Consider the following 23,249-nt stretch of genomic DNA (forward strand, 5'->3'; position numbering starts at 1 on the left):
ACAAGTAAAGTATTTCTGTCAGGTGGGTAGAAAGGAAAAATTAACAGGACAGTTGATAATCTACAACTCTACAATTCATTTAGCAGATGCTTCAGTCCAAAGCAACCTACATTTGAGACTAAGTGCAACACAAGCAAGGATCTAGAGAGGATGAAACAATGTCAGTAAGTGCTAACAAACACCTTTAAGTCTGATCAGACACAGACTGTACTGACAGGCAATGCCCAGAGGCAAAGCACAGTTTTTTTTATGTAGTTATCAATCATCAACAACATCAACAGCTTCTCATGAGAGTTCCAATCAGCATCAACACCATGTTAAATATCACCATCGTCATCATCATCAATACCATTGTCATCATAATCATCATCAGTCCCATCATTATGATTGAATTGGGAGGTGTAAATGAAAGACCTGGGTCTTTAGCTTTTTCTTAAAGGTGCAAAGGGACTCTGCAGATCAAATTGAGGTTAGTAACTCATTCCATCATTGGGGAACTACAGAGGAGAAGAGTCTAGCTAGAGACTTAGGGCCTATGTTGTAAACCAGGCACTTTTCCCTGGCTGAGCAGTGGGCGGGAGGGAGTGTAGACCTGGATGAAGACTTTCAGTAAAGGGGCTGACTTTGTTGCTGTTTTGTAAGCGAGCAGCAGGGTTTTAAATTCTATGCGAGCAATAACTTGGAGCCAGCCGAGGGATATGAGTTGCAATAGTCAATGCATGATACAGCAAGAGCCTGTACCAGGAGCTGTGTAGCATGTTCTGACAGGTAGGGTGCGATCTTCCTGATGTTGTGATGTTGTGCAAATAGACACGAGCAAGTAATCAAGGCCACGTGAACCTTAAATGATAGCTGGTCATCAATCATGATGGTTCCAGACAGACTTTGTAGGCCTGAGTTTGTTTGTTCCAATCTGGATATTGATCTGTGGTTGCATTTTGGAACCGGCTGGGATGACAAGGAGCTCAGTCTTTTATAGTTGTTGTTGGCATTCATTTATCCATTTAGTGATGTCAGCAGACATGACAAAATTCTTGCAGAGACTGTAATGCCATCTGGCGGGAATGACAGGAGGGTATCGTCAGCATAGCAATGGTATGAGAAACCATGGGAGTGAATGATTGCACCCATTGAAGTGGTGTAGCCTATTCAGAGAAGAATAGGGGACCTAGCACAGACTCTTGAGGCACCCCATGGATAATTTATGATCTTCGGACATATCTCCCTTCCAAGACACTTTAAAAATCCCTCTGAGGGGTAGGACACGAAACAGCAGAGGGCAGATCCTGAGATGCCAAGTTCAGAGAATGTGAATTTGATGGTTGATGAGTATTTGATGGTTAAATGCGTCAAATTTAGCTGTGTGATATATTGTGTGATTGGTCATTTTCACACTTGCTCTATATGTATTGTGGATGTGTAGTGGATGTATACCAGTGTCATGCCAGTGTTAGTTCTAACCCTAGCTCAACAATGTATAGTAACCTGTATGCCATAGATGAGCAGGTGCACATTTAGAAGCATTGTTTCCCAAGTATGCTAAAAAAAAATGGCAAACTCCCCCATACACAGCTTAACTAATTCCAGAGTAATTTCAAGAACATCGAGGTGAATTCCAGCCCCTTTGTGGTCAAGTATCCTCATACACAATTCAGGACTTGGATTGCAGCATTCCTCTGGAATTGAAGATGTTAGAGGCTGAAAATGGCTCCACTCCTTTTTAGGCAATATTCACAGGGTTTTTTGTGTTTCCTTCACTTCTTTTATTGAAAAGCACAAAAATCTCTCAGACTCTGGAACAAATAAGTGAAATAAAATTAAGTCTCAATGCACTGAATAGCTAGCCATTATAGTACACTAATGCAAAAATGGAAAACAGGTCTTAACTGTTTTTCCTGCTCTCCTCTTTTTCTGAGCTTTACATAGAATGATTGAAATTCCTTGCACATCCTGTAAAGTTATCAACCTGATTTCCTCCCTCAAGTCTGGATTTAATAGGTGGTAGAATACTGTAGTGTTGCACATCCAGGCTCTGAGAAAACACTAACTCACTCTAGGCATGAAGAGCAGTGTAAGCAACTTTGTGCTACACTGTGGCAAGTGTACAAGTGGAGGACAGATACAATGTTACATAATACTTAAAAAGATAGAAAAGCCAGATTTTTTACTCCCTCTTTAAAGCTATGATTGTGGGAATCCTTTAGCAATTACTGTATGACATCACAGAATTTGAATATGTGACACATGGGATTGTGAAGCTCTCCATGAACTATTCCTGGCTAAATAACTGACTAAAGAAAGATCAAGCTATGTAAACTAATCAGCTGGAGAGAGCTGATACCGCTGGGCTTGCTTTATGTATGTGAGGGGAAAGTGACACCTGTCTACACCCTGAATAAATGTGGGTAAGATCAAAAATAAATTAGCACTGTTGCAAACACTCTTAATGAGTCACCAGCTGAGAAGTGAACACTAAAAATAAAGACAAGCACGTGTAAAAGTCGAGGATAAAAATATTGCACTTGACATGCCGTATGTATGTGACACATGGCAAGTCTCCAAACATCCCCCCCCCCCCCCCCCCCCCCCCCTGCTGCTGATGTTCAGCTCTTCTCAAACAGGCCCATGACAAAGCCTCTCTGTTAATATTCAGGTCACTCTTTCATTACCACTCTTTATCTCACTGAGAATGTGGTCTGTATCTTGAGCACAGCTGATGTTATATTTTTAGTCACGCAAACGGATCAAGTGATAAAGAGTGCTTGGTCTGGTGATGATAGGAATAATAGTCTCATTTAATTTATTTCTGCTTTCAACATTTTTTAAATAATTCCCCAAGGAAACAGGAGGAAACTGAACGAAAGGGACAATACTGCAATTACATAGTACAGGGATCTTAAACTAAACATACAGCAGAACAGCATAATGAACAGCAAAAAATGTACTAAATTGATTACTTTTGAGATTTTGTTCAAATTGAGTAACTGGATCTAATTTGTCCAGCTCAGATGTAAATATTGTACATTTATGGTAAGGCTATATAAGATAATACTTATGTACAATCATTTTTTATTAAGACTTTTTTTTTAAAGAATTAAGACTTTTATATATTATCCAGGTATTTCATGTCTTGGGACACCTTTGACTTCATAACATAGAATATACTGTACAATGTGTCGTTAAATAAACTTAAAGTCTACTATTAGTAGACTTTTATGAGGCTCCAAATGGGAAGCACAACAAGCCATGATCAAAAAGTATGAAATTGAGTAATAATAATAAGACAAAATTTTGCAGATAATTTGAACAGAAGATGTTATGAGAAACCGTTCCTGCCTGAAAGTTGTATAAATGTTCCTTTATACCAGATTCTTCTGCTTGCCAACTCAGGAAACTGCCATGCTGCTTTGGTGAAACAAACATCCATAGAAATTCACCATTTCTGTAGGGTGCTAATTTGTCATGCCCCGCCACAACATGCACAATGTATAGGCGGCCATCCAATCTCCTACTGGGGTCATTATGAAGGGGAAAAAAATCACAGCAATATAGACAGGCAGAATGAGATGGATTCCTGCATTAAGTGGATGAGGCCCTCTGCACTGCAGGACTTGGGTTACACTACAGTTTTCTGCACATATGGAGCTCTTTGTCCCACATTCCCTCAGCTTTTTCATGACAGAAAAACCGGGACTCTGTCAGCTGAAGGCAACATCCAATATTGGACCATCTCATTTGATCATGTAACTCTCATGTGTCAAAGAGTGCTTTTCATGTCCCCGTATCTCAAATACAGACAAAAGATTGTTTCCCCTCTCAATAAAACAGTATTGAGAGTCCCCTCATAGTAACGTTGTACTATTTGCTTCAGATTTCATCAGCTCATTTCCATTCTGGTGCAGAAAATTGTCTCCATCTTTGCTAAGTAATGGTGAGCCTGGGATGTCTAGCTGACACTGGACTCCATGCTCCTGGGTTTCTGTGGACTCGACACTTTCCAAAGATAACACGGGCCAAAGATTTCCACTCACGGGCAGGCTGAGGCCCTGCTGAGGCAGCCCGTCTGATGGCGAACAGACGAAAAAGAGCTGGCTCAATACATCACCTAAGATCCAAAGCACTGTAGTATGTGATACGCCTTCAAGGTCTATCGTAAATGTTATGGAGAGAAACAGGGAGCATCAGTTTGAGGATAGAGAACCAGACACATCATGCTCAGGCTTGATATCACAAGAATAATAAAGACGTCATTCAAAACAAAAATGCAAACAAATCAAAACCCTTTCCAAGTGCATGTGCCTCCTCTTACTATAACTCATCTCTAATAGCTCATGTTTCCCAATAACTCTCTTTCATGTAGACATACGGTTCATATTTGTGATATATAGTCTATTTTCTATTATTTAAAGGTAAATTGAGACTTCCAGGAAAAGCTTGTCACTCTAAAAGGGCCTAGAAGCCCGGCCTGGCGGTGCACGCAGTCATACACCACATGAGGTCTAAGCAGGGGAACATTCCTCCATGCCTTTCCCCCTCCCTCTAAAACCATCTTTCTCCATTTAGAAACAGGGGGCATTAAAAGTGGTTAAGCGCAAAAAAATATGGGGCAGCAGATTAATGCAAAATTAAGCCATAAAAAATCTGACATATGTGAAATGTCCCAGACTGGGGATGAAATATCATTTCTCCTATTTAGGAACTTTCCACAGGAAGAAATACATGAGACTGAATTCCACTTAACCCCGATCTTCTGTGTGCAATTTCAACAAAAATGGTTGAAAGTTGCCAAACATAACCATTACCTAAGAGAATTTATCTGGAGGGGGGAGCAGCTATGTAGATAATGTTTTGGAGGGAAGTCAACACATCTCATAGCAAAAAAATAAATAAAGATTTTCTTTCCAAATTTGCCCGACTAAACACCAAATAGGACAGAAGAGGACGGAAGTAATGTTGTGCCTTCAGTATTAAACACAGTTTACAGGAGCTGGGATTGTGTCTCTTCTCCATAAATCATTTAATTGTGACAGGAGGTGGTCCTCTAGTCACTCAGCCCGCCCCCACCAGCTGACCTCAGGGGTGACAGTTTCCCTCGAGCGTCAACCCAAACAAAGAGGGGGTGCAGCCAGCTCACATAGCCACAGCTATAGAGGTCACACAGGCCTGTGCCAAACCAGTCCTTTCATCCGATAGCATTTACAGGATCCGCATCCGAGAAACACAAGCATCAAAGGCACAGAGAAGGAGAGAGAGAGACACAGTAAAGAAAATGACCTCTGTGGCCCTTTATATGTGTGCAACTCATGTGTAGGAGGCTATGGGATAATCCTGGAAGGCTATGTAGTGGGGGTCTCCAGGTGGCCCAGAATGTTAGACAGGGTTAACCCAAGTTGACCCTGGCTCTCTGCTGTCAGAAGAAGGAGATCTGACCTCAGCTTGTCAAGGAAACCAGATCAATGTGGCATGTCGCTCACAAAACACAGTCCATGACAAGAGTTTAAATGGGATACATCACTTGTATGTGCTTAGGGATCGCCAAAGAAACAGAATATATTTGAAAACAATGGAACATTAATCATGAACACCTATCTCTCTCCTTTCTTTTTGTTCATCTTATCAAAACTTTTTAATTAAACCCATTTGTTCATGCTGTCTAAGGATTAAATGTCACACTGGCAATATGCAGTCATTCCAAAACACAATTTTTCAATCCAACTCGTATTATTGTTTGCCAAGTTTGAAGAGGACACCAGTTGTATCTGCTCCAATAAAGTGAAATGATAGTCTCGGTCTCAGGGCATGCCCCAGCAGAAGCACACGGCTGGCTGACAGGTTGAGCTTAAACGCTTCCTCTAAATGCGGAGACACAAAGGTCTCAGATGGCAGCACATGGCAGGGTGGTGTCTCCTTTATAGCACGTATTAGGTAGTCGGGAAGTTCCTGCAGCCTGAAACAGCTGACTGTTGGGAGTGAAAGGTCACAGGATTACTTTACTGATCAGTAAAAAGTCTGGGGGAAAGAATAATTCTTTAAACCCATGTTCAGACATCCAGGTGAGGACAGATGTTTATTTAGACAATGTCTGAAGATGCTTCCTGAAATAGAGAAAATGTTCCAGAAGGGGAAAAAAGATTGTTTACTGAAACTGGCAAAAGGTTTCTTACTGTATTGTAACCCTTTCTGCTGGCACAAAATCATTGGCTCAACAAAAGAATCGGGTCAATTTACACAGCTTTTAATGTATTAAACACAGATGTATTTGCTTTAACCTATCTGCTCTTTCTAAGAAATAGTCTTTTGTTTTCGTTTTCACCCTCGCTTGAATAGCTCTGCAATACAGCTGTTGGGAGAAAATTTGTGATTTGGAATGAAAAACGGAGCCGAGTGCCATAAACATTTTCATAAGTAACTCATATTGCTGTAATGTAGCTGTTCTGATCGGAATTTGATGAATGTGTTTGTCTGTGCAGTCTGGCCTCTCTCCTGTGACACACTCTCGTAAGGACAAAGCCGAGCAGACAGCAGCTGTCAGAAAGCAGGTGCGTTCACAAACTAGCATGTGTAGACTTTTGGCAAGATTGGGTCAGGAAAAACGTTTCGTTCCTAAATGTAGGACAAGAGAGAGCAAATCACTCACTAGCTAAAAGTGATTTTAATAAGTCTACATGCTTAATGATGCATGAGTGTTTGTGTGTTGTGGCTAAATAGTATATGACAGTTATGGATTATAACCATGCTATCCTCTTGTGTAAAAAACGGTAATGTGTACATTTTACAGTAATAAATTGTCTTGCAACAGAAAAACACCTCACAACTCCAAGAGCTTTCAATCTGATGGGAAAACTGAACCTACTGGTCTCATTTTAGAAACAACGAAAGACATAGATGCTCAAAAGAAACCACACTCGGTTTGTCCATGACTGTCTTTTAGCCCTGCTGCTCCTGTTGATGCCACAGTGGGCTGAGCCTTGATGCAGGAGTTTGAGGCTATCACGGTTCATGATGATACATGATGAAAGACAGCCTTCTTAGCACAAAAGTAGTCAAAATAAAATAAAGAGATCATACTGAAGATGATTGTATGATGATCAACCATGGTCTGTAGAAAGGTTCTGCAGCTCTATAGAGATATAAGTGAGTGCATTAATATAGTACAGCTTTTTATAAGAATGTTAAATGCAGTTTTTACTGTTTATATGTAAACATTGTTGTTATTTTCAGATGATATAAATCTATTTGTTGTGGAGTGGTTTACCCTCCATAAGGGCATGCAAGCCAACCAAAGCCAGTCAGTCAACTATTCATTTTTGGATAGACAGAAACGTTGTAAGCAGCTTGTTTGGTAATAGATTTAATGATTAAGCAGATTAAATGTCAAACATTTTAGGCCACATACTTCTCAGTTTGAAGGATTGTATAGTTGTGTATTCCTTTAAAAGGATCTGATGGATATCAGCGTTACAGGCTTACAATGTAATAAAGCAAATGTATATTTAGGCTTCGGGCACAAAAAGCTGTGTGAAGAAATATTCTTAACATTTTTCAGTTTCTTGCTATTTTCAAATTGAACAGGAAAGAAAGAAACCGGCAGGTGAATTCATAAAGGTTTTTTATTGCAGCGCTTACTATACGTAAAAATAAAAGTTACTATATGTTAATCACCCTAACAAGTGTACATCCAGTAACTCTAACTCTATATTTAGATTTTTTTAAATGTATTTACTTTATTAATCCGTGAGGGATTAGTAATGTTGACAACAGAATCTCCTTCTGTTTTTTATGTCATTGGTCTTTTATGTTTCATATTATGTTATTAGACTTTGTGAATGGGATTTTAGTCTGGTTAGTTGCCCATTGATCATTGTCACTGAGCCCCCCCCCAATTTTACAGTCTCTATTCCCAATATAAGATTGAGGCAGAGCATCTTTATTTAATGGAAATAAAAAACCAAACCTGTTGATACTTTTTAAAGTAGATGTGCTTGGTGTCAGTCCTCTTTTAAAGCACATGGATGACGCGTTACCAATACATTTGACCTCAGTATGCAGGTGGTACCATTTAAAAATATATCTGGGCCAACATCTTGTTATTCTTTTTATAGTAGTACAGGGCTAATAATACACATACAACATGATTTTTGTTGAACACTGTAAGACAGCTGTATATTAAGGAATTGGTTTGTGGTGCTGTTTGATTTGATTGCATTACATTTATAGGCAGACCCTTTTACTCCTTAACTCCACTTCTGGAAATAATACTAAAGTAACATAGAGAAATAACATTGTGCAACAGAGGGTTATACAACTGATTTTCCTTGTTTACAAATTGTGTCCAACTCCTATACTTAGTATCTGTGTGAAAAGCTAATTCTGAAGGAAACCTGATCTCGCCTCTCTTGGCTTTGCATTGAAACTCCCGAATACAAAAGGCATTCATCAGAGAACAAGCATAGAGAGCAGCCACTGATGTCACTGAATCTTGAGGGCCAGACACCGGGAGAGATTCAAACATTTTTCACAATTCAAAAACAGAGATTAAAGGCTTATATTCAAGCTTTCATCTTATAAACAAGAGGTCTAAGCAAAACATTTTAGCGCTTTGTGTGTTCGATGAGCCTTAAGTGACCGCTAAGAAAACCACCACGCAACACATCTGAATGGCTCACAACAGAGTCTGACATATCCACTGAAAGATGAGACTTAACTTTACACAGCTTCAACCACAACAATGATGCAAACATGACTCGCTTTCCTCACAACTTCAGGACACATCACTTGTGATTTATACCAATAAGAGATTTTCACTCCTCTTTATATCTCAGACTAAACAAAAGCAGACGATGTTTCTTTTGCTCCAACCACAGAGGAACATTGGGTGAGCTGTCTGTTCAAAGTAATAAGTGCTGAGTTTATTATTCACTGCTATTGAAATTGAACAGTTTACTGCTGAATTTAAGACATTCTCTACTTGTAATGTGTGTTCCTTTATTCACCTGTTAATATACTTTTTACATTGGTGCATGTAAGACACGTTACAGTCATTTCAAGCTTTCCTCTTGTAACCATGCTGAGCCATCCCAACCACACAACATACCTGAACTGATCAAGTGTACTTTTGGCTAACATTCACACAACGTATTGGGACCACTCGTGTTTTTTTCTTTATCTACTGTATGGCTCTTCTCTTCAGCTCAGAAGAAAGTAACAAAGGTTGTCCAATCTTCTCCTGCTAAGGCCACTCAAGAGTGTTCCCTTTCAAAGTCATGGGTGGGCTGCAAGATAAGATTCTCCTGGTGCTTGAGCTCTTTATTTTAACGGGGCTCTTGAATCACCCAACAACGTTGGAATGAAGGTGAGTGCTTTGAGTACTCCAGGTTCAGTTGCGGCCTTTATCCAGAGCCAAATGAATAAGTCGAAATGAGTCGGCAGTTACTTTTTTTGTAATGATTAGTTATTGAGTTTATTGGAAACATAGTTTGATAACCAAACTTCAGACGGCGTTGTCTTCTGGGAAAGGTCTTGTTCCTGTTTCATTATTATCAAATTATGTCGTGTATATCGCAATTGCATCTCATGCTCTAGATTTTTCATTTCATTGAACTACTCAACCCATACCGCACCGACGTTCATTATAAATTGAAAAGAACTTGAGCTCTTGAGGACAACAGTGAAAAGATATTTGGTTTCATTACAGGTCCAAAATTAAAAATGTATCTATGCTTATCCCGTGGACTCTGGCTTACATCAGCTCTAAAAATGCCAACTCTAGTTGTTTCTTGGCCTTGAATATGTTTGAAACTGATAAAAAAAAAAAAAAGAAAGAGGCATCTGATGGCCAAGCTAATGTTTACAATGGATCACACTTTGGTTGGAAACATCCTCGCCTCCCCTCTGGGTGATTACACAGAACCTGAATGTGAGTGGACTGATATCAAATCATTAACACATCACCACAAAACGCCACATAACTTTCTACCTTTGCAAATAGCTCAAGCTGAATACCCCTGAAGTTGCTGTTGGCCCATGGCCAGTCACCACAACACAATGTGAAACATGGGAAGCCACAGGTGCTCCAGAGCCACAGCACAGAGAGGAAGCATGTAGAGATTATAAAAAGGATATTGTTAATCTGTCATACACCGTGAAATGAAACAGCTACCTGTTAACCTGATAAAATAGAAACATAAAACCTGCAATCATCATGTTTGCCCAGAGCCCGAGAAGCTGTGGGGTCAGAGGGAGGAGGATGAAATGAAAGAACGAGCTTGGAGACAGGGGGAAGTGTGATGTTGTGTGTTGTGAAAATCGTTCATTTCAAGAGTTTCAAGAGTGACGTCTTTATAGTAAAATGTGGATACCTGGCAAAAATTGAGCTCCGCAGAAATGACTGTCACAATCCTTAAAACTGAGGCCTAAACAATTAGTGTCAATATGTATTTTTCCAGCTGATCTCAGTTCAAGACTAAGTCAATCATCACACATGAATGTGACAAAAATCCAATAAATACTCCTTCAAAATGAAACTTAAACAGTAACTGGTTCAAAGCCAGCCAGCTGTGGCAACACTACTTGATCCAAGGTGAGAGAAGAAATAACAGCGCTGTTTCACAGAACGCTGCATGAGTGACAGTTACTGTAACGACAAACAGAGAAAATATGAACTTTTCCGCTTCTCTTAAGCATTTCTCATATTCTCTTGATGGATGCAGGGAGGGAGAGAGACATTTCCTTACAAAGGCATTGACATCAAAGTTGAAGTCGAGAAAAGGAGACAGCATGACATGTGAGGGAGGATGTGAGGAGGAATTTCATGGCACACTGGGATTTGGCTGAATGCCAGAAGGTGACTGAGTTATAGGTCAGAGATTTTTATACTGAATACTGGCACACAAATTCTTTCTGACCATACACCATAACCACAGCTCCAAACTTGAAATGTAGCTATTACAAAAGTAGTGAATTAAGTAATGTCTGAAAGTCTGCTTGGAATTTTTTTATGTAAGATATGTGATGGTACATTAAGTAAAGAACTAAAGACACAGAAAAGGATAGAAGTAGTAGAAGAAATGCTATATTCATTATGTCAAAGAGGAAATATTTGCTCATATTCAAAATGAAGTTAAAACAAATGCTAAGACATTTTCATGGGGCTTTTGCCTTTATTTTTATTACATCATAGGACCGCTGTAGAGTAACAGGAAATAGAGGTAGAGAGGGGGAACATGTCATCCTCACAGCTTTGTTTTTGACGTCAGGATCGGGAGATGAACCTGCGACCAGTGTGATGAGGACTGCAGCCTCTGTACACGGGGCGCCTGAACCACCAACTCAGCCAAACCAGCGCTCCAGGTTAAGACATTTTCATGTCCCAGTGTATAACATTTGAAGATTTTGCTGCTTGTTATTGTGTTGGGAGAGAGGGGAGGGGGGGGGGGGCTTGGACTGTTTGAGGAACAAACCAAGCTACAGTATTTTAAGACATTACCTTGGCCTTAAGAACTTGTTAGGGCCATTTCTCACTATTAAGTGATATTTTAAGTCAAAACAAATAATCACCTTATAGAGAAAACAACTATCATATTGTATCAACTGAAAACAAAATAAATAAATGTTGCTGCCCTTAACTTGCTCATTTCATTTCATACATTTCTTAATTTAGGCATTGTAATGTGGAAGTACTGCATAAATTCCCTGTAAAAAAAATCGAATGTTCTTGTCTTCTAAGCGTACTTGTTCTCTCTCGGTTGAAGACACACCAAAAAGGACAAACACTGGCCGTGCAGACTAGAGGCACCTCAAACCTCAGCTCTAAACCATCACTGATCATTGTGTAAATATACAATAAAACAACTCTCTGCAGACATCAAGTAAATATTGGTTTGGGCAAAAACAAACTCAGATTCCTTCCAATTTCTCCTTCCCGTGAGTGGTCAGATGTTTAGAGTGTGTGGCTGCTGAGGTTACACACCTGTCCATTTCAACAGGGACCGCTCCAGTCTCACAGCCGAGGTAAACACCACAGTGGTCTAGTTCACATGTCATCCACTGAGTGGTCAGATTTATGTGTGATAACGGCCCACTTCAAAAACTATATTTTGTAAAGAGCTGGCTGTAAAATGTGAACGGATCATGAGATTATCTGACAGGAGTTTAGCTTGTATTCATTCAAAATTCAAAATAAAGCTATATGACTCATTGTCCTCTAACGCAGTACAGTTTCTGTGCAACTGTCAGGCAGCCTGCTCACTCCTCTACTTCTATCCTGTAAACACAGCGAAGAAAAAGTACTCCCCCCTTAGAGGGGAAACTTAAGGCAACTCTCCTCTTTTTGGAGGGCTGAGGAGCAGAGCTGAGGGGCCTTACAACTGGAACCAGATGGCTTCTTTATACGTGAATGCCTTTGCATGAGTGTGTGCTGGCGGACACGAGTGTGCTTACATGAGTTAAATTTATAGAAGCCAACAACCTTGTGCAGTAGGTGAGGTAGATATCCAAAAACAATAGGCAACAATTAGCCCCAATCTGACCGCACCATGGAAAAAATGCTGCGTTTACTGTGGGAGGGCAGTGGGACAAAATGAGGGGAAACATTGTCCTTTACTGTTGCCTATAAGTGAAGAATGTTGTTATCTCTCTGCATGTGAGTTCTTGGGCTCCTGGCCAAAACAGAGAGTATATGAAAACTGAATGAGAGAAAGTGTGAGGTGAGTGATACCATCAAACCTTCTGCTGATCTACTTTCGCTCTCAGCTGTGATTTGAAAAGCATGACCTGCTCTTTGCTCGCTTGTCCCTCTAAAATGTTTGCGGCCTCAGATTTCTCCTCTTTGGCATGATTTTGTTTAGGTTGGCCTCCCGAGGTGACTTTAAATCCATGATCCAATTTTGGGGTCAGTTTGCAGGAAGTCAAAGAAAAGAAAGATAAAGATATTTGATCTTCCCAAGTGTCTCATGGATGCACGGGTGATTTGCACGTTTTCTAATTATTCCCTTGCTTGCTTGGCAGACAAATAGATAGCTGAGTTGATTGCTTTAGTATGACTCTTTGGTGTGCTTTTTTGCTGACGGTCCTCTGTGTTTGATCAGACTCAAAGTTGCCATGTGAAAGAGCAATAAAAAAGACATTTGTGACAACATAGAAATGTCAAACATATGTATTAATATAGATTGAAGTAAGCTGGATATGAGCCATAACCTTTAGTACTATAAACTCTCTTGGTTCCTACACAATGAGAGTAGACATTAAAAGCTAATATTGTGTTTAATAGGCAGGATAACTATAGGAATAGTTTTTTAAAGGTCACATATTATGCAAAATGCACTTTACCATGTTTTACTAACACTATCATGTGTCCCTAGCCTGTCTACAAACCTCAGGCCTCCCAAATAAGAAAAGTCCATCCTCTCTCCGTCTTTTGCCCGCTCCACTTTTCAGAAACGTGTGCTCAAATAGCCTCTTTGGAGATTTTCCCTTTGTGACATCACAAAGGGCAGTAACCCCTCGCTCGGGTGGGTGTCACTCCCACAGCTAGGTGTTTGTTCTAGACCCTCTGAGTCTGCCTTCTCACCGTTAGCGATTGGGATTGCTAAGTGCATGAAAGCCCAAGCCACCCAAGCTGTTCCAGGGGGACGTTGTCAGAGTGGATTTATAACAAGAAACTTCACAGACATGTTTAAGGGAGCTCTGAGACCTATTTAAACGTGGTAAAAAGGAGCATAATGTGTGAGCTTTAAAGGTGTGTACATAAAACTGAGGATGGTTTAATGCAGGTCAGGCAGAGTATGATGAAAAGATAAGCACCACTAGAAAACCGCAGGTGATTTTATTTACTCAAGTCAATGTGCCGACACTCCACATACACAAACAAACAATAGACACACACACTAAACACACACTCGTAATTATACATGAATAAGGAAAGTGAACACTTTAAGGCCCACTGTTAACAGTAAATATAGCCATGCAGCTATGTTGTTAGCTGCCAGGAACTCATATTCCTACAATGGTTTGCAGAGGGATAATCGCAGAGAATTTACTGCTCATCTTCTTCCATCTTAACACCCAAAGCGTTTGCAGTTGTCAAGCTGTAGATCAAAAGTAGCAATTTAAAAAAATTATAGTTCGAACAAAAAAGAAACACAAGTCAACAGCGGTCGCAATGAATCATATGCTGAGCCGGGATTATAAGAGGTTGTAAAACACAAGGCGGATAATCCACTAAGAATGTGTCACCTCTGATTACAGCCGTCACTTCTCAGCCGGGATCAGTGTGTCGACAGATGAACCTGCTGTTAAAGGAGAACACCAAGGAATTTCAGGTTTCAAATTTAGTTTGTGAATACTTTGCCATGCATCCAAAAAAGGGACCTCCCAAGGCTCTCTGTCGGTTGTGTAATTCAGCTGGGCCCCACATTAAATGATTTGTAAGAGTATGGCAAAGTTCAAGATCATTTTCTGTGGATCATGCCGAGCTATCTGGATTGCGCTTGATAGATTGACCACATCAAATCTTAGCCTAGCATCGCATGAACGTCAATAATTGCAAGAGAAGCAGCTTCTCACTGTACATCTGTATGAACTCAGGAAAAGCTTTTGGTGTCTCTCCGTTGCAAAAGCTGCTAATGATTACAAAACACATGGGCCATTTGTTCATTCTTGACTTGGTATCCCTATTAAACATGTACGCAGCCCACATCTTAATGTCTCTTTGTCTTCCAATTCTCCATAGCATCACCTCACGGCAACTCAGTGAGCCTGAGAAACAAAAGGACTCAGAGGAAGAAGATGAGAGTGTACTCTATGGTAGACAATGCTAAAATAAGCACAAGGCTGCTTTAATCAAGCCCTCGCTACCACATCTAGTGCACCGACAACAATAACAGCCCAACAATTTAGCCAGACTGTGGCCAATGCTAACACGCAGAGAGTTGAGTTGAGTTTATTTTCATGATCCCAGGCTGTAGTGATGGTCAAACAAATATAAACATACCCTCTGGTTCCCTAAAGACAAAAAAAAAATCAAAAGCCATTATTCTTTCCCCCATGCAAGAAGTAATGCACACATCAAGTAATACAGTAAAATGTGTATGGATACAGAGATATATCCAGTGAGCTCTTCATATAGACGCTTACATCTAGTACTAGGACTTCATTTCTTGTAAAGGTTAGTGGATATAAGGGTCAAAATAACCTTCTGCATAACATCAAGAGATAAACAAACAATCCATGACTTCTTCATTGTGCATTAACAACAAACTACAAGAGGTGGATCAGTAAATAGCTGTTTGATAAGCTGTTAGCTCTCTGGTTTGCACTTTTCTTCCTTCACTGCCTCTTCTGCAAAGATTTCCAGACGGGTCCATACAGAGCCATATGTACGCGAGCGCTAATGCCTCAGATTAGGCGAGCCAGGATTAAGTCCTCCTGTGGTCCATGTCACAGGCACACTGACACACAGACCCACATGCTCACACACAAACATGCACGCAAAGGAGAAAGCTAGTCCTGTGATGTGTGCGTTTGGGAAAACCCGAAAAACCAAAGGACATAAACAAAGTTATGTGCTACTATGCAAAAGTTAAAGTACATTTGATGGGTTTCCACAAAGCAGTGTTTAATGACACAGACTATGTACATGATTGTGACCAGCACATCACTCATGTTAATGGAGGGGGGCCTCTTGGATAAACAAAGCATCTTGACAACATGGGTGTGCCAATTTAGCATCCTATCAGGAGTGAGGTAACAGTCAAAGCGTGGGATTGTATTTAAACAAATGACATCAAAAGTAGTGTTTGGTGAGAATAAAACAAGAGCGGAGATTTTTTTTCATGCTTGTCAGCTCTCGTAAAAAAAGAAGCAGTTCTTAAGGATTTCCAGAGATTCAGATAATCATGCAGTCTAAATCACCCTGATGCCTCCACACATTTTGTGTTGGCTATTCTCCAAAAGCAATTCATTTTAACAGAGTGCAGCTCTTTTTCTTTAATCAAAACCCTCATTACAGAAAAACAAAAGAGAACGGTTCAATCCTGGACAATGCGGGGGCTCCTCTTTGGGGTCCTTTTGGTCTTTGTGAAACTGACAGCAGAGAAATGCTCGATTCCTTAATACAGAGCAAGTGCACAGCCTATAGAATAGCATGCCATTTGTCTTCAGAAGACTAACAAATTATCTCCTGTGTGGAGCTAGAAAATCACCCAGTAATTCTGCTCCCATGGGGCTGCGAGGTAAGCCCTCTAGTCAGATAAAATTAGGCTCAAATGTCTGGACAAGTTACAGTAACAGTGACCACCTCGCACTGGAGGAAATAAATCAGCTGGCCTCGTGGGCAGCCACTGAGCAAGGCTAGAGAAGGGCAACAGGTGGCTGTCAACTTAGAGGGAAAGAGGGTCATCATCCACTTAGGGAAGAGCAGCAAGTCTGTCTGCTGCTCCCCAGGTTTCCACTAAGCTGAGCAAAGAACCAGCAGGAGGAGAGAAGAAGGTAAAGCCAGTCCAGAGTAGTGTGTAGACGAGGTACAGCCAAATATTCACAAGCAAAGCCATGTTCAGGCGTGTTAAGTCAGGCAAATATTGGACTGCCAAGTATCCACAGTTATAATATCAGGGAGCATCTGCCTGGTGTATTATTAACAATAACAATGTTTGAAAGGCCCGCTAATAATCATATGTTATAGGATTACTGTATCTGTTACATTATTAAAATGTCAAGCGCATCAAACAGAAAGCTTCTTTAATCAACGCGTAAAACTAGATATTGTGGACAACAAGCTAAGGCTGTCTTATTCTCTCATTTCTCATGTGTCAAAACGAGGAACATGATGGAACAATCTGAGTTTAATATTCAATATTCACGCTGGAGTTTCCAAGCTTTTATATTGCACATCATGCATCAGCAGCAGGAATAATAAAATAATCATAGACAACCATCAGAGATAGTTCTCAGATCAAATTGACTGCATTCAAATGAAAAATGTCTGGGCCTTCGGTTCACTTCCATTGCATTAAAGAAAAAAACGACCAAATACTGTCGATTTACAGTCTAATAGCTTTACCAGGCATTGGGTTATTTTTACACTCAGAGCCTGTGAAGGAGGCAGCTTCTCCACATTCTGCTTCTGACAACCAATGGTGCTCTTTGACAAGCTCTACACTTTACAAGGGCTTTAGTTTTTATTTCTCACATTATAGACGTGTTAAACAAGGTGACAAAATGATTAACACCTATTTATCAGTTACGTCTTTCTAGAAAGATGCAGAAAAAGTGAGCATAAAACAGCAACTAAAACCAAAATCAGAAAGATCATGTCGTTTAGAAAAGCTTAGGTAATTCACATCTTTAGTTTAATCAGAAGCCAACCCCTGATGAGCCCAGTGTGTCTGAATGTTTTCGCACATATGTCACTTGCAGGCGTGATGCATATATCTTCCCTCAGCTCTTTGAGAGAATCCCCCCCACATTACCCAAAGACACCAGGAGACCCGACACAACACAGAATCTCCAAAAACTCCAAAGTGTTTTCAGTCTCCCTTACAAGTCACAGCTTTGCTTTTCACAGTGTTAATTAATTCTAACTCAAATTAAGATTCTAGGCTATTTCCCAAAAGTGCCACTGTGCAAGTCCAACAGGGACCTCCGTGAAATAGTCCACCATGAAATAGTCGTAATTAAAGTTCCCAACTCGCTGGTGAAAGGAACATAGAAAGAAAAGTTAAAGATTACAATACAGTGTATTACTCACCAATGCAGGCGTGAACTCTGACAGACAGCTGAGTCCGCAGAATAACACTGTGCTTCTTGCCTCTCCTGTGAAGAAGACAAACAAAGAGAGAAAGAGAAATGTTATTTTAACATAAACCATGCAGAGGGATAAAGATTTATATATGCTATTGTTTTTGTGTTTGTGAGTGAATGGGACACACAAAAAAACTGCATTAAAATAAAGAAGCAGAGTTTCTCTCCTAATTTTAGACAGGCATACGTATGTCACAGATAGGCAAGGGACGACCAAAAACTGGAGCTTAAAAGCTACCAGACAAAAGTTTAAAATTATTTTTAAGCTGATAGGCACAACGGGTTGAAGAAGAGAACATGTGAAAGGTGTCTAAAGGTAAAATGAAGTATGGGAGCAGCTCAGAGGTCAACTCCGCCCCCTGTGTTAATGGAGATATGCCAAGACCCTATCACCATCCTGTCAACTGCTTACAAAGACTGAATGACAACCTTAAACAAAGACGACAACAATGCACCCCAGTTCTATTCAGCCTGGAAACTGAATATGAGAGAGTTGTACTTTGTTTTGCACAAAGGACAATTTGGCTGTAAAGAGCTGCTTTCCAACCTACGCACAAAGTTTGATATAAAATGTTTATCAAAAAATGGCGCAGGCATTTTCAATGTTGTTTTAGTCCCATGAAAAAAGATAAACCGTCAGTGTGTCGGTCAATTTGTCGGGACTTCCCCACCGTGTCTGTCGCAGTTGGCCCTGCAGTCATTACGATGGAAGATTTGTATGCAAATGTGGTCACAGGGGGCACCAGTGGCCAAGCAGTTTCTTTGCGCTCCCCATGTACAGAGGCTGTTGTCTTAAAAGCGGGCAGCCCAGGTTTGAGTCGGATCGATGGCTTGTTTTCCGCACGTCATTCCCCACTCTCTCTCTCTCTCCCCGGTTTTCCACTCTATCCATTGTATTATTTCAAAAATGTCATTAAAATAGCAAAAATAATGAATAAAAAATGGTCACAAAGGTATACTTACATCCTTTAAAAAAGGACTGAAACTGTAGTTTCCGATGTTGTAGTGCTTTTGTTCAAAGTTGATTAAAAAGTGTCACTCTAGGACACTATTCGGCCAAATGTAACCATGGTAACCACACAAATTGGAAGTGGTAGTTGATACTTGTGTCACTAAGACATTGTATGCAGGATTGTCAAAGAAGAAAATACATTTTGCTGATGTTCATAAAGATCAAGGCTACTACTGCCAAAAAATTCTGAACTTTGATGTTCAGTATTTTTTTCCAAAACACTGTTGATGATAAAACATGGAAAAAAATCATTCATTTCTGTGTGTGGTTGCACGCCAAATTTAAACATGCCTATTGTTGATTGTTTGTTTAATATCTCAATTCATTTGATGGATAAAGCACATTCCTGTCCCATGTTTAGAAATTTGGTTGCGGGGCCCACCGCTTTTGGATCACAGATTGAGCCTTTAACCTCCTGACTAGCTGAAGTAGCATACAAACAAACCCAGTAGATACAACTGTAGACAAGAGCACAGCAGGTAGAGTTGCTCAACAACCCCCCCAGTTCGTCCTTCTGACAAATGGGCTTTTATGCCGTCTGCACAAAGACTGAGGGATTGTTCAGACTAGCCTGGTGCGAGCAACAGAGTGCTGCTGTTAGTGAGAATCAGGCAGCAGTGAGTCTAAGACACAGAGAGGAAAACAGATATCAGACAATATTAATTCCACTCTCTAAAACACTCACTTCACTGAAAGAATGCTCCATCAACCCCGGAAGACACACCGATATCTTTCCTGCCCCGACTAGTCAGAGGGAGACTACACTGACATGCAAACAACCCATTACAAGGCAGGGGGTCTGTATACGCTCACTGTTTTATCAAATATAATATCCATCAACTGGCAGAGGCGACAAAGGAGCAACATCTGTCAACATGGACCCTCACTAGTGAGAGGAGACAGCAAACAAGAACTTAATCCTCCTTGATGCTGTAGAGTCTAACGGGTAACCAGAGCCATTTTGTCACGAATGTCTGCTTTCTCTCCATTCAACTGCAACAGTATCCTGATGCTTAACCAAGACCTGAGGCTACACAGGCCAACATACTCATTATCAAATTAAACAAACCTGCATGGAATATGAGTGAGGTTTCAGAACCCACCCCCCCCCCCCCCCCCCCCCCCCCATCTGCAATTAAACATAGAAAATTGGACACTCCTACAGACAGTGCTGCAGGCCTATAAAGAAGGCAGAGCCCAAAGTTACAGAAATAATCAAAACTATAATGAAAGTCAACTAATCAACAAATTGGCATCATGTTGGGATTTATAACCTTATTTCTCTTTTTCATTTGTATTCCTCCGTGCCAGAATGTTAAGGTTTCTTCCATTGTGTATAATCAATATAAGCCAAGCTGCTATTAACCAAATCTGATGAGTTATTCAGGATATGATGCTTTTATTATTACTATACAGATATAGCCAAGACTACTTTTAATAATCTAATGAACCGGCTAAACTTGTCCATAAACCCACACAATACTTTTTACCTAATTTTTACCTCATGGTCATTACCCTACTGGTCAAAATGAGACGGCTTTATAAAAAAAATAAATGGAAACATATGGGCTTTTTACTCACTTTGTACATGAAAAGAAGCAGTGCACATAAATCTTTTACCTAATAGCACAAATCTGATATTCATCATCATCCCTTTACCAATCAAATGTTCAAAATAGGAATGCAGCTGGGGAAACAAAACAGGCAATAAGATCAACCCCCACAATATTTTCTCCTCCATTCGCCTCTGTTCTCCCATCACTGTACTGTTGAACAGCATCCTCATAAAAGCTCCGTCTTAATCCTAAAACCCAGGGCAGCAACAACCGGACGGATGGATGCCTGCCAGCTCCATCTACGAGAGCATTACTGGCAGTGTTTATAAAACAACACAAAATGTGTACAGAACACACATAGCTGGGATACAGTAAAGCCACTATTTCTCCTCTGAAAGCCAATTAATACCAGACCTGAAGGCCCCACAGAGGTCGACTGACTCAGCAATCCTTTGAGAACACCTCTGCTAGGAAGAGTCCTTCACCAGTGTCTCTAGAGCAGGGATGGGCAACTTTGGTCACGGCAAGGGCCACATTCAATTAATTCTCCCTGCCAAAGGGCCAAATTGTAAGATACAAACACGATCAATTATGAATCAATTATAAAAAAAATCTATTATGTCTAAAATTTAACTCAACATTTACCAGTGATCAAATATTATTATAGAAATATTTCTGGTTTTCATGATTTCATGGCAGATTTTGTCACATTTTCTTCATGTTTCCAATTCATTGATATGTAAAAATTGACCTGAGGGCCACATTGAGGGTTGATGGGGGCCCGCATGTGGCCCCCGGGCCGCCAGTTGCCCACCCCTGCTCTAGAGGGACCGCCTAGAATGAGCCAGGGGGTGTAAGAAGCCTGAGGAACAAGAACATAAGACTATCTTCTACTGGGTTCATTTCCAATAACAAGACCTCACACTCGCACACTCAATCAATCAATCAATCAATCAATCAATCAATCAATCAATCAATCAATCAATCAATCAATCAATCATCAGTCTTTATTTGTATAGCGCCACTTCATAACAAATGTCATCTCAAGACACTTTACATAAAGCAGGTAAAAGACCTTAATCATTGTTATATTATCTACAAAGACCAAATGTTAATCCATCATGAGCACAGCACTGAGCAACATTTAGCAAAGTAAAAGTGGCAAATAAAAAAACGTCCTTTTAGAGGCAGAAATCTAGACCCATGATGAACACCCATATGCTGAAACTGCTGAAGCTGTTCTATTCTCTCAATAAGACCTGTAAACTGGTGTAATAACAGGAGGAGGAAAAATGGTGTTTTATTTCCCTCCTTGAAGTTTAAGCTGCTCTTCGTTTGACTTTGAGTTTCTTTAGTTTCTATTCAAATGTAAAAAAAAAATTTAACCTCAAATGAAAATCTTGTGTGCTTTGAGCGTCTATGAATCAATGTCCAAATAGGGTCCGAAAACAATGAAAATAATGAAAGCAGATCTGTCCTAAGAGAGATAAAAGGATCCGATGAGAAAAGCTGAATAGTTGAGGCCTACAAATAAAGAACAGTTTTGTTTTAAAGACCAAACTTCTAACTGGTTGTCGAACACATCAAGAACACTCAATAAAACCAAGAAGGGCATATTCAGCACAAATATGTTGGCTTTCAGATGTGCTTTGAGGCACTGAAAGGCAAAAAAAAAAAAAAGAGCATCTTCTTCTGTGCTCTACGACAGCTACACATACATGCTGAATTCATTATAGAGTCAATAATGGTACTTCATGTTATCTTCTGAAGACAGGCCGGGGCATATGTTCTTGAGGATTTACGATTTTACTAATTATCTGCCAATCAATGTCAGATTTGAGCAAAAGAAACACCCAAAAGCCTGAAAACTTCAGACCCAAGTTAACCCTAAATTATTAAAACAGGCTCCACTTCAATCCATGTAATCAACACAAATATTCAAGGCTGTAAATGTCTGTAAGGCCATCTGATCCCAACTACCTCCCCCATTCTCCATCAGGAAATGATGTGTATTTTGGTCAATCAATCTATCACAGCTACAGACCCTTAATGACACACTGACTGACTAAAACTGTGCAGATATGTCTGAGAGCATGTCTGGGTTATTTTGTCAGTTTATAACCTGAAGTGAGACTGTATCAGAGATGGGACAGGGGGATTTATGAGTCACAATCTCCTATAGCTGCGCTTCAAACACGGTGTGGAAGTGATTATGGCCCCTAAGCTTCCATGACATGGATATCTCCTGGCTCTGCAGCGCTCTGTCAGAGGATCATGCTTTAATCTGTTTGTAAAGACACTAGGTATGACACAGGCACCTCAGGAATGTAACCTGTCATTAATATCAATTACAGATGGATCAGATGGCCAATGATCAGGGGAGTTCAGGAACTCAGGCGGTACATGAAATATATTACTGCTCTCTTTCCAAAGGTACATGGCTCGGCTTAAAGGAAAAAATAATGAAAGCCCAATTGTGCTTGTTAACTGCAGTAAGTGTGGTTGTGTTACTTTGACATCAACTTGTTGAATTCAGAAAAAAACTGTGAAATACTCAAAACTAATTTCTTTGGGTTAAATGTGTTGGAGTTGGAGACTGCTGTTGACAGATTGTATGCAATTAAAGGAGCCTGAAAAACAAAAATAGAATGGAACAAGTAAAGGTGAAATGCCTCATCAGACCTTTTATAAGCTCAATAATCATCAAATCAACAACATTGAGCAGTGGGGGGTGTAATCATAGGTACATCAGCACCATAAAAAGCCAGCAAGCAGAACTGCCCTATTTTCACAAAATAATTGGCTAACCACCTTCACCCCCAGCCTCCTCAGACAACACTGTGTGGGTTTAATGACACACATCCATACCAGCCTGTGCCAGCTGG

At 40.2% G+C, this 23,249-nt stretch overlaps 1 protein-coding gene across 2 annotated transcripts in view; it reads right to left on the bottom strand.

Annotated features, from left to right (window-relative positions):
* Positions 1–23,249, bottom strand: part of fhod3b (formin homology 2 domain containing 3b) — an 86,764-nt gene that overhangs the window by 55,190 nt on the left and 8,325 nt on the right. For both annotated transcript variants that reach the window (XM_061050757.1, XM_061050756.1), the window contains exon 3: positions 17,744–17,808. In XM_061050757.1, coding sequence (XP_060906740.1) covers positions 17,744–17,808 — 65 coding nt within the window. The remainder of the gene's footprint in view (positions 1–17,743; positions 17,809–23,249) is intronic.

The sequence above is a fragment of the Labrus mixtus genome, chromosome 11, assembly GCF_963584025.1.
Source record: "Labrus mixtus chromosome 11, fLabMix1.1, whole genome shotgun sequence".
NCBI lineage: Eukaryota > Metazoa > Chordata > Actinopteri > Labriformes > Labridae > Labrus > Labrus mixtus.